The sequence below is a fragment of the Mangifera indica genome, chromosome 8 (assembly GCF_011075055.1).
Source record: "Mangifera indica cultivar Alphonso chromosome 8, CATAS_Mindica_2.1, whole genome shotgun sequence".
Lineage (NCBI taxonomy): Eukaryota > Viridiplantae > Streptophyta > Magnoliopsida > Sapindales > Anacardiaceae > Mangifera > Mangifera indica.
This window is the reverse complement of record NC_058144.1, coordinates 741,317-756,440: the sequence shown is the minus strand read 5'-3', so window position 1 is coordinate 756,440 and position 15,124 is coordinate 741,317. Positions and strand designations below refer to the sequence as shown.

General features: G+C 33.9%; 2 protein-coding genes across 3 annotated transcripts; one reads left to right on the top strand and one right to left on the bottom strand.

The window, feature by feature from the left end:
- Nucleotides 1–518: 518 nt before the first annotated feature.
- On the bottom strand, nucleotides 519–3,576 carry LOC123222529 (LOB domain-containing protein 18-like). Its single transcript, XM_044645363.1, has 2 exons — nucleotides 2,808–3,576; nucleotides 519–1,082 (listed from the first exon to the last, which is right to left on the bottom strand). Exons 1-2 carry the CDS (start codon nucleotides 3,174–3,176, stop codon nucleotides 684–686), a joined length of 768 nt encoding a protein of 255 aa, XP_044501298.1. The 5' UTR covers nucleotides 3,177–3,576; the 3' UTR covers nucleotides 519–683.
- Nucleotides 3,577–10,843: 7,267 nt separating this feature from the next.
- On the top strand, nucleotides 10,844–14,075 carry LOC123223620 (LOB domain-containing protein 19-like). 2 transcript variants are annotated; one of them, XM_044646876.1, is made up of 2 exons: nucleotides 10,844–11,274; nucleotides 13,679–14,075. In XM_044646876.1, the coding sequence occupies exons 1-2, from the start codon at nucleotides 10,990–10,992 to the stop codon at nucleotides 13,994–13,996; spliced, it is 603 nt and encodes a 200-aa protein (XP_044502811.1). In that variant the 5' UTR covers nucleotides 10,844–10,989; the 3' UTR covers nucleotides 13,997–14,075. The 2 variants fall into 2 exon arrangements, with proteins under 2 accessions (XP_044502811.1, XP_044502810.1); XM_044646875.1 differs by having other exon boundaries at nucleotides 10,860–11,274; nucleotides 13,664–14,075.
- Nucleotides 14,076–15,124: the final 1,049 nt, after the last annotated feature.

The window sequence follows — 15,124 nt, the reverse complement described above, 5'->3', positions numbered from 1 at the left end:
CATTACCCATTGGCAATCTATTGTTTTTCTTTTCTGGATGTAAATTTCATGCTGATTTTAATTTTAGTTGCTTATTTTTGGCATACTCATCCTTGCTTCGTATTTCTTATGGCCTATGAGACTCTTCGTAGGTCCCTGCAGAATAATGATTAATAAGTAACAATTGTTCTCTAAGGAGCCAAAGCCTAATTTGATAGGACTACGCACAGAAATGAAAACTGGAGTGCGCCATTATAGTGCTTTTAACTAAAGCCCAAGTTGTTTTTCTAAGTCTAACCACCACCGCATCAGATAAGTCTTTTCCTTATACGTGTTTTTAACTAAAGCCCAAACTGCTCTACTGCCGATAGAAAACGCAAATGTTCTAAACCCGGATTGGAAATTGACCCTATGAAGAGAACGTAGAAATTTATTATCCATTTTGTCTAGATACGTCAACTGACGAAATAATCAATCAAAACAATTGACCATAAAGGTAAATCTTCTATAAAGTAAATTTGAATTTCAATAGTAATGTCTGAGTAGGGAACAAAAATATATAATACCAAAAATATAAAGATCGGTTATTAAGATTTCTTGCTCATGATGACTGAAATAACATGAAATTATAACTTTCTTGCAAATGCTGGAAATTGTTCAACATACATAAATTCTGGTGCAAATAGTACTTGTAGCCTCGGTGATCATTTGGAGAAAGATGGCGAAGATGACACATCAGTGCACGGGACGGATCTGGGTGGTGAAGACCCTGGTCTATGGAAGAGTTCTCGTGCCAATGCTTGTAGATCACCGCCACCCCCAACGCTGGTTGTCGAAGAACAAGGGCCTCCAAACTGACGTGGATCCATTTGGCGCTGCTGCTGCATGGCCCATGAAGGTTGCACTTGCACCATTGGTTCAAACAGGGAGGATAAATCATATGTGGCAGGCATGGAGGAGGCTGATGGGAGGTCGGATATTGAGAGAGGAGGCGATGTCATTAGAGGTTGTGGCGGAGGTGGAGGAGGTGGCGGTGGTGATGGAAGCTCGAGAGTTGTTAAATGGGCTTGTAAGTATGAGAGTTCGGCTTGCAAGTTTACCACCTGTACAAGAAATTTGCCCCCATCAAAGAAGAAAAGATTAGTTTGAGGTGCTTGAATAATGTGCATTAGAACATGGTGTTGCGGACAAATGAAGGTTTCTTGTGGCACAGAAATAACAAAATATATGACAGCTATGAAGCATATATAATTGCCCGTTGGTAAAAGAGAAGTGGAAGACCCAAAGCTGTTGGTGGTTGCATATTTAACCACTCAAGCTACGATATTAACAACAAATTAACATATACATACATACATACATACATACATATTTATTGGGATGCGCTACACAGGGAGAAGAAAAGAAAGAGAGAGAGGTGAAGGATCATAGAATTCTACTTTTACTTACAGAATAGGTTACTTGAAATGGCACTGAAATAACCTAAAACCAGTACCCAATTAGTACGAAATCTGTGGATTTATAAGTATTACGCAGCATCTTAATTGTTACTCCTTAAGCTACTTGAAGTTATAGACTTGTAACTCCCCCCCTTTAGCCCTCCAACCCCATGACCTTGAATTATCGAATTATTGAAATTATCATATAATTTTTTTATTAAAATAATCAAATTTTGTTTATTTAATCAAAATCACTAAGTTCTCAATTTTTTCTAATAAATGAATCAATTTTTTAAATTATAAAAAAATAAATTTTCAGTATTTAGTTATTTTTTATTGAAAATATTAAACAAAATAATTAGAATTATTTGTTTTATTTTATTTTAGAAAGAAAGTGTCCAATTTGATAACTTCAATGATGAATCGTAAAAATTCCTTAATCACTTTAATTGAACATTTTGAAAATTCAATCATTTCAATTGAAAAAAAAATAGAAGTTTGGTGTCTGGATCCCTGGTGTTACTGTCCATTATTAAACAAAGAAGTGAATGCATATTCATCAAAACAAGGAAGATAGACGAGATAGAGAGTAATAGTTTCCCCTGAATAATTTCGCTATTATGATAAATATGTTAACAGAATTGGCCATAAATTCTGTGCCGTGATTGGAACCCAAGAAATTCATCAGTGGGGGGAACAGGAAACTGATTTGGGAGTAGAGATAAAGAAACTTCTTCCAAGAACAAGCAAGCCGACCATCTCCCTAAAACCAGCAAAATATATACCCAACCAGCACAGAAATACAGCAAGAAACTGTTTGGGTTGCTAAACTTCTCTAGTAACAGCCGACCATAATCATTTCTTAATCAAACAAATAACCTTCTAGATTTCAGTAAACCACGAAACTGTCCACTGTATTGGAGCTCTGATCATGCCTAAATTTGTACTATCTTAAATTCTGTAAAAAATCCTAGTCATGTAAATCTTGTTCTGTGTGTACGTGATTTTAATTTTCAGTTTCATTTCACTTGATTCGCTTATTAACAAACTAAGTACTGCAGAATGCCCTATCTTCTAATCACTTAGAACTCCCTTTCTACCATTCTAACCATATTGCTTTCTCATATCACGCACTCTCAATTAATCTCTTAAATCCACAGCTACCCTTCATTGATCAGGCTATAAATGAAAAAACTTTGTACTAATTTGAGATGTATATGCATGGTGATGATTCATCAACTGTAAATAGATCAAAATAAGAAAGAAAGGAAAGGAAAGGAAAGAAGAATTTTCAAAGACAAATCATGCAACAAACAAAAATAAGTTGTCATTCTAGGATAAAAGCCAAGATGAAGACAAACCTTAACAAGATAAAGCAAAGATTGTTACCTGTTGCTGAAGTGCAAAGATGTGAGCAACACAGCCATAAACAGGATCTCTCAGACGAGCTTGAGCCTCAAAACATATGGTAACCACCGCATCAAGTCTTTTGTGAACGGGGATATGCAGAAGAAGCTTTGACACATTACTTGCCCCAAAAACCTTGTGCACTGCAGCAAAATGAGCTGCACCTTGTTCTGAATCGAAATAAGGTGCAAATATACACCCCGGCACACATTTCCTCCTCAAAAACTTGCACGCGCCACATGGTCCACTACCACCGCCACCTCCTCCACCACTACTGCTGCTACTGCCACCGCCACAGCCACCGGCAACGCCACCACCAACACTGCCACTGCTGCAAGGGTTTGAACTCATGATTAGAGTAATTATTCTTGACTTTTTTGTCTTCTTTCTTTCTAAATAAGTAACATCACAAGATTAGGGTTTGAGGGCACTTAAAAGAAAAAACAAAGAAGAAGAGAAGAGAAGAGAAAGAATAAGAAGGGTGTTCTTAGAGATGGGTTGGTGGGTGAAATAGATGGTGTTTTGTTTTTTCTAATGGGGATTTAAAACGCTAGATGAAGTCTTTAAAGCCACGCGAGAGAGCAAACACCCATTTAGCTGTTTGCGTGAAGCAAACATGCGATAAGCCTAGCTATTCTCAACTGCTCTTTCTCATTTATCTTCCTTCATCTCTTGAATTTTGCTTTTGCTATATCTGAATCTGCTTGGCAAGACGAAAGAATAGATTTAGAAACTCGAAACGTGTCAATGCTTCTGTTTGTATTTGCCACTGCGTGTATTATTAAGCAGCGTAGAGAACAAAAGAAGCTAATTCTCTCTCTCTCTCTCTCAACGTTGAAAATGACTCAGCATTTCCTTTCCTTCTACTATATAATAAGCCAAAATTAAAACCCTCTAAGCCAGTGAGTTTTTGAGAAGGACATGAATGGCCACTGGTTTTTTTTCTTTTCTATTTGTTTTAACTATAATTAGTAGTCTAATAAATTCTGTCTTTTCAACTTGCATAATTAAAGAAGTTATCACTTGATTAAGAAAGCCATTAATACCTAAATTTAGGCATTTGAGAGAACAGTAATAAACAAGTAGTCAAGAAGAATTATTCTATGATGTACAGATACGAATATTGTTTGTACTCTTAAACTTTTACGACCATAGTTTTGAAATCTATACCGAATCAATTAATTCAATTGTTTCAATTGAGATTCAATGAGCAACTCAATTCTAATAAGATCAAATTAGTTTTCTTTAATTGGATTATTGTGACTTATGATTGAACTGGTCAAATTTTTTTGATTCGCCATTCAAATAGGTCATAATGGTTAAACCATTGTATAGATACCAAACCTGTAAATGATTTTACACAAATATCACTATTCAATCAAATTCAATTTTATAATATTACGGCGTTCAAAGCACCATTTAAAGACAAGCTTGGTGTAAGATTGCCACGTATGAGTCGGTGATAAGAACGTAACGGCCCGGTAAAAGATGACATCATCATTGTGAAACGGGACCCACGCGCCGTTCACTTGAAAACAAAGTAACGTTTCTGTTCCGCCCAGCTCTACGTTTCTCAGTTTCTAAACTGAAATATATAAAGTACAATCAATCTAGATTTTCGAATTTTTCCTTCTTATTTTTGGAATTAATATAAGAGAAAAAAATAATAAGAATCTGTTACAGTCCGTAACGGCGTGTCACCGCGCCGTCCGGCTCTTGTCCAACCCGTGTGCTGTTCACAGGAGGCATTCACAGAAGCCCTAAGCCCCACCATTTGACTAAACACGTGTCTTAATTTTAATGACCCAAGATATGATTCTGCTGGACATTGCTTCCGTCATAATGTGTAATTTATGACACAATTTATTAACTTAACACAATATAGTACATAAAATGCGGGTTTGAATTGATTAATTTTAATAAGGGTTTCTGTACATGTTTATAATATAAAAAAAAATTACAAATAAATTTTGAATATCATACAATCCTCGTTAGAGAAAATAGTTGGTCATTTTAAGACATTTTGGATAAAAAATATTAAGTCTAGTGTGTTACATGATATATCTTGTCAAAATTCATAAATTATGGGTTTTGATAGGTTATATTAGCTTACAAAACTTTAAGATCTTCTATACAACCCGCAGCACAATAGGTCATACCTTTTAGGCTTTCTAAAATCAATTCACAAAAAAATTTGTTGTTACCTTTCAAATTTTATTGAATTTTATAGATTATATCATGTTAACTTGTGAGTTTTTTTATAAAACTCCAACGATGCCTACTTTATTCACTAGTTTTAGCACTACCCACAAATTTATAGGTCATATTAAGTTTGGGTCATATCCAAAATTTATAGGTCATGTTAAGCTTGGGTCATACCCAAAATTTGTGGGTTGTGCCAACCCACTATCACCATTAAGCTTAATTCACACCCCACCCTAAACCTTAATTCTAAAAGCAAAGTAAGGGCACACGACACACCCTAGCCCCCACAAGGCTAGCCAACCACCTATCGACAAAAACAACTCATTTTTTATCGACCATTAATCAAGTCATTTTGTGTAAGCAACATCATCGTTTCTGTTGAGAGATATGAATCTTCCTCTTTCTCTTCTCCTTCTCATGTTTATATCTTGCTTCTTCCTTGTGTATCCTAGAATAAATTGAAAAAAATTCATTTTATACTTAAATTATAGAACTAGAAATGTTCATGTATCATTAAGAATTTGAGAATATTGTGAGGACGTATGATTAGGTATTAAAATTTGACATCTTAATACAATATTAGATTGGTTAGAGAAGTAATCTTATATATTAATTTTGACAAATACGAACAACTTGTGTTAGTATTTTAAACATGATTCTTATTTGGGTCATGTTCAAATTGAGTATTTTAAACTATAACATGAAAAGATTCTAACACAAATACGATCTATTCACACAATTTATCTATTTTATAACAACTTCTCTCAAAACATAATAGTATCTTTTTTTATTCAAAAAAGTATAAACGGAAAAAGAAAACGAAAAGCAATTTTTAGCGTCCTTTCTTATTTAAATCTTAATTTGTATGTAAAATGCATGACTTCCTTCACCAAAAACTATAAAATATCATAAACCTTATAATATAATATATAAAAATCATATTCATCTTGAAATTATGACCTTGACGAACCACCTTTTGGAAAGTAGTGATAATTTCCCATTATATATTTTCACTTTGATTGATTGATATGTATGAAATTGAAGCAACAATGTCCCTACCAGGTTTTGACAAAAGCCCTAGTTGTGTTAGGGCTTGCTTGAACTTTTACAAGCACAAACATTTAGCCTCACTTATACTAATCCTTTAAAAAAAAAAAAAAAATCATGTAGCCTCTACCTCTTATTGATTAATGTATTCGTAATTGGGACTCTCTGAATTCTTCACTCGTGCGGTCAACACTTGGAGAATTGAAAGCATAAAAGTATGGTTGCTTTGCGAGTTTTCTGGTGGAAGAAGTGTGCTTCAGATTACAAGATGTCACCTTGACACACAGCATAGTAGCTGTTAAGCAGTGTAATATATTGGATAAGAAAGAAAGAAAGATTATAAAATGAGTCAAAGAAAGAGTTTTGGGCCACAAGAATGATGAGATCCATGTCTGTCAGTCAGTCGAATAGTTTACAAATTTATGATCTCGATCGATCGTCCTTTGAAAAGTAGAAGATGAACTGTTATAGAAATACACGACAGTTCAGAGCTATCACTTGTTGTTACAGCTAGACGTTGTCTTTGAAATGAATTGTCGATTCAAATCTTTTGAATGTGAAGACTTTATAATGTGGCAAGGACAAATGAATATATCCAGAGCGCTTAAGTTCAGTGTTTTTAGTCATCTTAATGAGAAGAAGCATATATGCCCATGAAACATTATAACAGTAAAAGTTATAGAATATTGTATGGTCAAGCTTTTTCTCAGTAAAATGCTAAGGTTGCACGCAAGAAAGTGTTTAAATACCATACCGCGACTAGTCATTATAACGATTAGACATATCATCTGTATGTATGTTCACTTAGAATAGGAGTAGATATATTTCTACCCAAAAATAACACAGAAAGAATGGATTTTATTAATTCTAATTATTTTCACGATAACCTCAACATGTCTATTTTTTCACATGTTTTCACTTGACAACCTCCCATCTCTATAACTTGTTATTACAGGATAACAATTAACTCCTCTTTTCATTCAATAACACAATTAATAGATTTTCTTAATATTTCAATTTCATTATATTATTAGGATATGGGCATCTCAATTATATAATTACACATCTATTCATTTATCTTGTCCAGTAAATACAAGACTGTACATAGATAATTATACAACCTTTTTGCATCATATGTTGTTATTCTATAAAAAATTCTTCTGAACAATCACTAACAAAATACTGAAGGTAAGATTTTGAGTAGTTAATTGAATGGATATTAATTAAAATCGGTAAAATTTTTTCTGTGTAAACATTTTTAGGCAAACGTACAATAGTTTTACTTTTATAAGTAAATTTTTTTGTAACTCCAAAAATACCTTCTGGCTTATTACGTCATTTTCAATCATTCTGTGTATGGGATATCAAAGGTCATACAGGGTGCGTGGGTGTGCGCGGAGTGCGCACATGGTGCATGGGTGCGTGCGGGTGCCTGAAGAGTGCGTGTGAGATACGTGAGTGCGTGTGGAGTGCATGAGTGTGTGCAGAGTGTATACGCACCCTCATATATATATAAGAAAGAGTGTCAGAGTGCGTGCAGAGAGCAAGGGTGCACGCACTCTGGCACTGTGTCTTTTATATATATATATATATATATATATATATATATATATATATATATATATATATATATATATATATATATATATATATATTTATTTATTTATTTATTTATTTATTTATATTTATATTTATATATATATTTATATTTATATATATTTATATTTGTTATGTACTTACGTACTCTGCACGCACCCATGTGTCATGTATTCATTCTACGCATCATGTATTCACCCTACGCATCTACACACCCATACACTGTGATACGCACATGTAAATTACTGAAAATCACGTAATAAGTCAAAGAGGGTATTTTTGAAATTAAAAGTAAATTTGTTTATAAAAATAAAATCGTTGTACGTTCGCCTAAAAAAATTTATGCAAAAAAATTTTTATCGATTTTAATTAATATCCCATAATTGAACCACTTTAAAAATCTTCTTGTGTTATCTTGACAAAGATTATATCTTTGTTCCTATGTTATTTATTACTAATGTAAGATTACATTTCTAATTTTTTGTACTTGGTCGATAGTGAAATTTTAACGTGGACAACTATTTCTGAATTGGTGTTACCAAGAAGTCTTGTTCACGGGTTATTTTCCGTTTTACCATTCATTCTTAATTTCTTTTGTCCTGAAAATTTCCACCGGATTCACAAAGACTCAAACGTAAATGGCAACATACATACTAAAGTACTGACCAAGAGTACTTACACTGTGACCCCTCTCTTAAATCTCTAAAAATAAGTCTCTTCTCATCAAATGATATTCATCGAAGCTCTTTCAATTGCATCAGTCAAACTCTTGTACAGAACTAAGTCTTTATAATAAGTTGACCAGTGAAGTATGAGAGCATGAATCATGATCCGCAGATCTTTCAAGTCAAGTCTACGTTAGACATATGTAGATCTTGGGCCGAGCCCAATCGGTGAGGCGAGGACGTTGTCACGTCAGGCCCCGGAAGAACAGTCAAAGGTGAATTTACAGATGTACTAACGAGGAGAAGCGGAGACCATGTTTGTTTCTTAAGATTATTTGAAGGTTGGCTGCGGGACCAGACAAGAAGCGAACGGCGCGGTTCTGATTTGTTTTGAAGCTTTTTATTATGAGCAAGAGTAAGAAGTATGGTCCAACTTGGCCGTAAATTTCAACTGCGTAATCGTTTGTTTGTCTAACATTGTTTTATCTGCTAAAACGAAGATTAAGAATCAAACCTTAAAAGAATTAACCTACTAATTTAGCATAAATCAAATTTATAATTAAGGAATAAGAAGGATAAATAAAATTTGAATTCGTACTCCATTTTCAATGCATCTAGTGCCAAACGTCAATAAATGCTTCCAAACTCAATTGCATTAGCTGTGCTGGCATTCATGCCGTATACAACGAGTTAAGCAGGTCAATAACTGTGTTAAACGGATCCTGTTCAAATTAAGTGTTTTCTAATTTACAATAAGGAAAGACACAAAACAATCATGGTCTTTTATAGGAACTACAAACTCTATATAGAAGTGATTCTTCAAAAGCGCTTATGAACAATGATATAAATAAGGGAAGGAAGCTAATGAATCAATTGTGAAAATGTTTTCAACCCAAATCGAGGTGAAGGGGCTAATCCAAGTAATTCGATGATCAAATGAGGTTACTGTTTATATAAATATTAAAAATAATATTTAAATTTGCCTAATAACATATGCTATATGCATTGATAAAATGTGTGATTTGATGATGTTTTCTAATATATACAGTGGCTGAGACACAAGTTCAAGTCTAAACCAAACCCAAAAAATATTATTCGCTTCAAAGTCTCTTTTAGGGGTACTCAGGGCTGTTTGCATGAGTCACGCTGACCTTATTTGTGATTGCTTCGGGCAGACGACAGTAAGGGACACGCCTTCAGAATGACACATGCCGTGAATTAATGTGTGGTATTTAGTGAGACTCGGTCTGGATTTGACGGACGCTACTGCTAGCCTGAACCCTGTAATCCACATAAATTATTTAGTTTTTAATTTGGTTCTTTTAATACTATCATACATTTTGAAATTAATACCCAGTTTCGTAAAACAATTCTTTCATATGCACATTACATAATTATACATAGTGGCCCATCTCTGGCTCTACATGACATTTTCTATTATGTCAAGCCAATATATCTATCCAATATACAAAAGATTGGACTCAAACACAAGATATCCCTCATGCATTGAATTCCAGGGAAAGAAAGTGACCAAAAACCTAGTTAAATCTGGCTTTTTAGTGTAATTGTTCTCCATTTTTTGCTATTATGGGACCTCATTCTTGAAAGGCTCACTGGGAAAACGTTACAATATCCAGAAGTTATTACTATAAAAAGCAACTGATAGCGCATAAGCTAGCAGAAATATAGAAGTAGTAGCAGTAGAGCTATTTATGTGTATGCATTAATACCTGGATATCCTGAGAAAGAGGTGAAATGGAAGTGACAAGAGAAAAAGTGATTAGATAGGATGTTTGCCCCACGTCGGGTTGGGACGTGGCTGCATCTGCGTCGGTAGGAAGTTGATACTGTCATCGCATCTATGTTTTGCTTCACGCAATCTGTTGCGCTGCTTGCTTCTGCTTTCCGTGGCTTTAAAGATTAAAACTAGTACAATGACACTAAATTCAATGCATGTTTATGTTTTCGATCAATATATATGAGCGGAGGTGGAAACTCTTATTTGATCAAACTTACCGATATGATATCTAAGGAGACTATTAGCAGTTGAGATTAGACGTGGAAGAACATGATATCATTCAAAAGCAGTAATGAAAAACATTAGAGCCATTATGAATTTGTCATGTCTTAGGCAATCGTACTAGCTAGCATTAAGTAATGTTTCATTATTGTCTCGGACTCATTTCTCACCATTTTAACACTCTCTTACCATATTTAAATCATATAATAACAATGACACTCATCCAGTGAAATGATTTTCCATTTTATTCAATAAATTATATATATTAAAACACTAATCATATATCATTACCATAGACGAAAACTGATTCACCAATCAAATTGTATTAAAAATCTTGTTGTCCCGCAATTCTCATGATTCATATTTTTCTACCGAATTTCATAATATTTAATGTAATTTTAGTTGGTGTTATACTAATCACCAATATAAGAAAATAGAAATTAACTACCGGTCTTTTCAAATGACCCACCACCAGAGCTTCCTAGTTCGCTTATAGAATACAAATCAATCTTTCTCTGCAAAAACCAGACCCATCTCTCTCCTTCTGCTCTTTCTAGACCCCACAGAAAGGTGAACCTTCGAAGAAGATAATATTTGTTATCTGTAGGGAAACAGTTAAGTGAGAGATCAGATGAATACAAGTAATGGAGGTGGGCCTTGTGGCGCGTGCAAGTTTCTTCGGAGAAAGTGTGTAAAAGGGTGCATATTTGCACCATACTTCGACTCGGATCAAGGCACGGCTCATTTTGCAGCAGTGCATAAGGTTTTTGGTGCTAGTAATGCCTCTAAGCTTCTCATGCGATTACCAGTTCATAAACGCCTTGAAGCAGTTATTACCCTTTGTTATGAGGCTTTGGCTAGGGTTCGAGACCCTGTATACGGCTCCGTCGGCCATATTTTTACCCTCCAGCAGCAGGTTAGCTCTATTTCCTTCTCTATTATTTTGATGATCATCATCCTAACTTCCAAAAGTAACAAGACCCTTGAATCGTTTTGAAGATGTTTCGTTGCCCTATCTTTTGGGGTTTTTTCTTTTTCTTACTTTCCCATAAATACAGTTTAAAAGGAGCCTTCAGGTTCGAAAACTACTACAGGCATTTTCTTCAAATTTTATTTCTTCAAAATTAAATTCCTTATAAATCACAGATCCAAAAATTGGTATTGGTTTTAAGTGCACCTGGTGGTGTTTACATGTCACCGCAATGTGAAGGGAAGAAAACTATAAGAAATTACAGAAGATGGTCAAAGTTTGTCTGACCAGGAAGGTCATTCATGGTTAAATTAGAAGGAAAAAAAACTATGTTTCTGTTTAATCAATCAGTTTGAGTAGTGAATTTAACCTGTAGCTTTGAATCTTTATTCATTTAACGAATAGCATTGCAGACAAAACTTCACTGAGAAAAGGAGGTTTTCATTACAGGTCTTGAGTGCAATTGGACTGATAAACAATTTATATAAATATCAATTAAGTTGAATCGTGATCCTTAATAGAAAAGACTTGCAACAATTGTAAAATTTTACAAAACAATATGTTGACATCTTGATTAAACAGTGATTTGCTCTATCATCTCTAAGTCAATCCAATCTGCCCATCTAGCTTAAATGAATTTAAACATTGATAGGAACCATATTGACCACTGGCACAGAGCTTTTGAAAAAACTCAAGATAAGGTGGTGAGTGACAATAGCTCCTGTTATGCTAGCCAGGGTTTGGTTGATTGGAATGACAAATATATACAACCCCAAATATCCCCTAAAGTTTAATACGTTAAAATACATCCGCATATTTTCTGTTACGATTAAGAAAAAAATTCATCATTTTATCAATAATATTAAAATAATTAAAATTTTATTTTATTTTTCTTTTTTAATTTAAAAAACTAATATTTTTTTCAGAATTAAGTTTTAAAATTTTCACTTTTTTCTCTAAAATCTAACCACTTTTTCTAGCGATGGCCGACCAATGGCGAAGGAGTCTTCATCTAAAAGTTGTTCGTTGAATGATGAGCATCATCCAGATTTAAACTACGTTTTGTTGTTCAAATCTTTGGACGACGAAACATCATCTAGACTGGATGACAAGCATCGTTCTCATTGAATGACTCTCCGTCATTCAAAAAATGGACAACGTTTGTCATTTAACCTCCAGTCACATTGGTTGTCAGTGCCCAGAGGGAGGAGTGGAGAAAAAATTAGGGAGGGGGGAAGGGAAGAGAGTCACTTTTCAAAGTTCAGTTATGAAGGTTAAAGTTAATTTTTAAAATTTGAGAGAAAAAATGAGATAAAATTATATATTTTTAAATATTATTATTAAATAACAGTTTTATCCTTATATTCAACGAAAAATTTAGCAGTAATTTAAAAATAGGTGGATGTCTGAATTTTTTATTTGATATGAATATATTTTTGAGATTTAGTTATATATATATATATATGAATGGCAAAGGGGTCTGTTCTTGTATTGTTTGCCGGAGCTACGAAGCAAACTTATGATCGGCTCGAGAAATATTCACATATTTTTGTTTTGACTATTTTAATTGGCTGTCGGTTCTACTGTATATATCTTAGTATTTGAATCAATTTTTAATTTGCATTAATGGGCCCTCCCACGTGTTGATTCTAACGTATTAATTCCACTCTATCAAAGAGTTGAGTTTGTAAGTCTAATCAATCCATCAGATTGATGACGACAATACGACGGGTTAAAATTTTAAAATAAATTTTAGCTATGTAATATAAGTATGATGGTCAAGTGATTTGATTCAACAGTTTGATAATATTTACCCTATTCAAGTTTTGAGTAGACCGGCCCAATAGTTTCAGACGATGAACCTGGGCGAATGGAGGTTATATTGGGTAAATAATATTCATATGACATTAGTCTAATTAGTAAACCATTATAAACTGATTTCTAAAAATATATTATTCTTTTTTTACTCTAGTGATATAATAATTTATTATTAAATAATATTAAATTTGCTTAACATAACCTTGTTTTAGATGAATCCAATGTGTTATTTCTTTTTGTTATTTATATTGGTTTAAACATAATTGTTTGTTTTATTGATTCTCTCGATTTTAGTTCATCCATATTTGCTGTTTTTATCACCTTATGTCCTTATATATTTCTTGATTTATCTTTACACATGTAACAGTATGTTTCAGAGGACATTTGAATCCCAGAGGAGCTCTCTTTTTTTGGTGTATTCTTACCATGATTGACATTTAAGAAGCTTGGCAAGACGCCAATGCCTCTGCATTCCAGAAAACTTAAAAAAAGTATTGTCTTGTTGATTTGATTACAGGTTGTAAATTTGCAGGCGGAGTTAGCTTACACTCAGGCCCGACTTTCAATATTGCAGCGACTTCCGTTTCCTTTGCCAGCTCAACCTCAAACCGCATCACCAACAAGTCTGAATTCATCCTCAGAAATAGCCTCATCCATGGACTTGATGCCTACTTATAATATATCCATGCATTTTGATCCTCTACAGCCTCGACAATCATTCACAGATTTTGCTACTTCCTGTTGTCCACTGGATCAGGAGCTCGACAATGGGGAACTCCAAGCTTTAGCTTGGGAATTTATCGCTAAGTACTTTCCAGGTGTTAGATTCCGTTCTTCAAGTTCTGATTAGAAGTTTTCACTTGTCAACAAAACCAAATTGCATCATGTTGTTGTATGTTTTCATTCAGTTTATTCAAGTTAATTCAATCCACGCGGACCAAAACACATTTTAGAATTTGGGTTTTATGTCACAAAAACTACAAAAGACAGGAAATTATTATGAACATCTTAGGGAATCTTTGATAAGATTCGTAAGAAGGTTTCCATGGGGCATTGAGCATTGCTTCAGTTCAGGCTTTCTTAGGCTTTTTGTGAGTATTTACAGAAAAGTCAACACGGTCTGAGAAAAGAAACACCAAACGGAGTGAAGTAATTTTACAGTTCTTTTGTTAACTCAACTGAAAACAGACTGCCTACCTAAAACAGACAACAAACTTCCAACCCAATGACCTGGAATATGGTTGACAGCAAATCCTACCACCAACTTGAATTGAATTTGAATCTAAATACCCATGCCAACAACCAAATTAGTATATTCTCTATTGTCTTGGCCCTGGACCCTAGAAAAATTTGCCAATTCTTCTCAATAAGGAATTTTCGACTAGCAGGTTAGTCAAAATTTGAGTGTATCAAAACTCTTTTGACATAACAGGTTTTAAAGGAAATGCTAACTGAATTGAGTGTATCAAAACTCTTTTGACATTACAAATACTAGACAACAGCATTAGATACACAAGTTCAATTTCTACCTATTGCCAGCATATCACTGTCAGATTGTTCAAGCTGCAAATGTCATTTTGCGAAACGGAAACAGAGAACACGATTGCAGAATCCATAGGCAATTACTGGCATAGGATATATAACATCCTTACTTGCCTGTAAATATTAAACATGAAGTAAACTCTTCTAACAGAATTACAATTTGCAAAATTTGTCACATCTGACAATATAGCCGAATATTTTAAACAAAAAGAAAAATGAAAGTGCAAGATCTAGTACAGAATATTCATAGATGAAACAAGTGGGCTGCTAAATAAATTCTGCATAAATGTCTTCCAAAACCATCGTCCCTAGTGCATACCTTTTTAATCTTCACATCATCAACTACATCTAATGATACAAGCCAAGTGCATACAAGTTCCACTGTTAGGAGAAAGGTTCATGTGGGAAAAAAAACAAATTGATGACAAGGACTGGC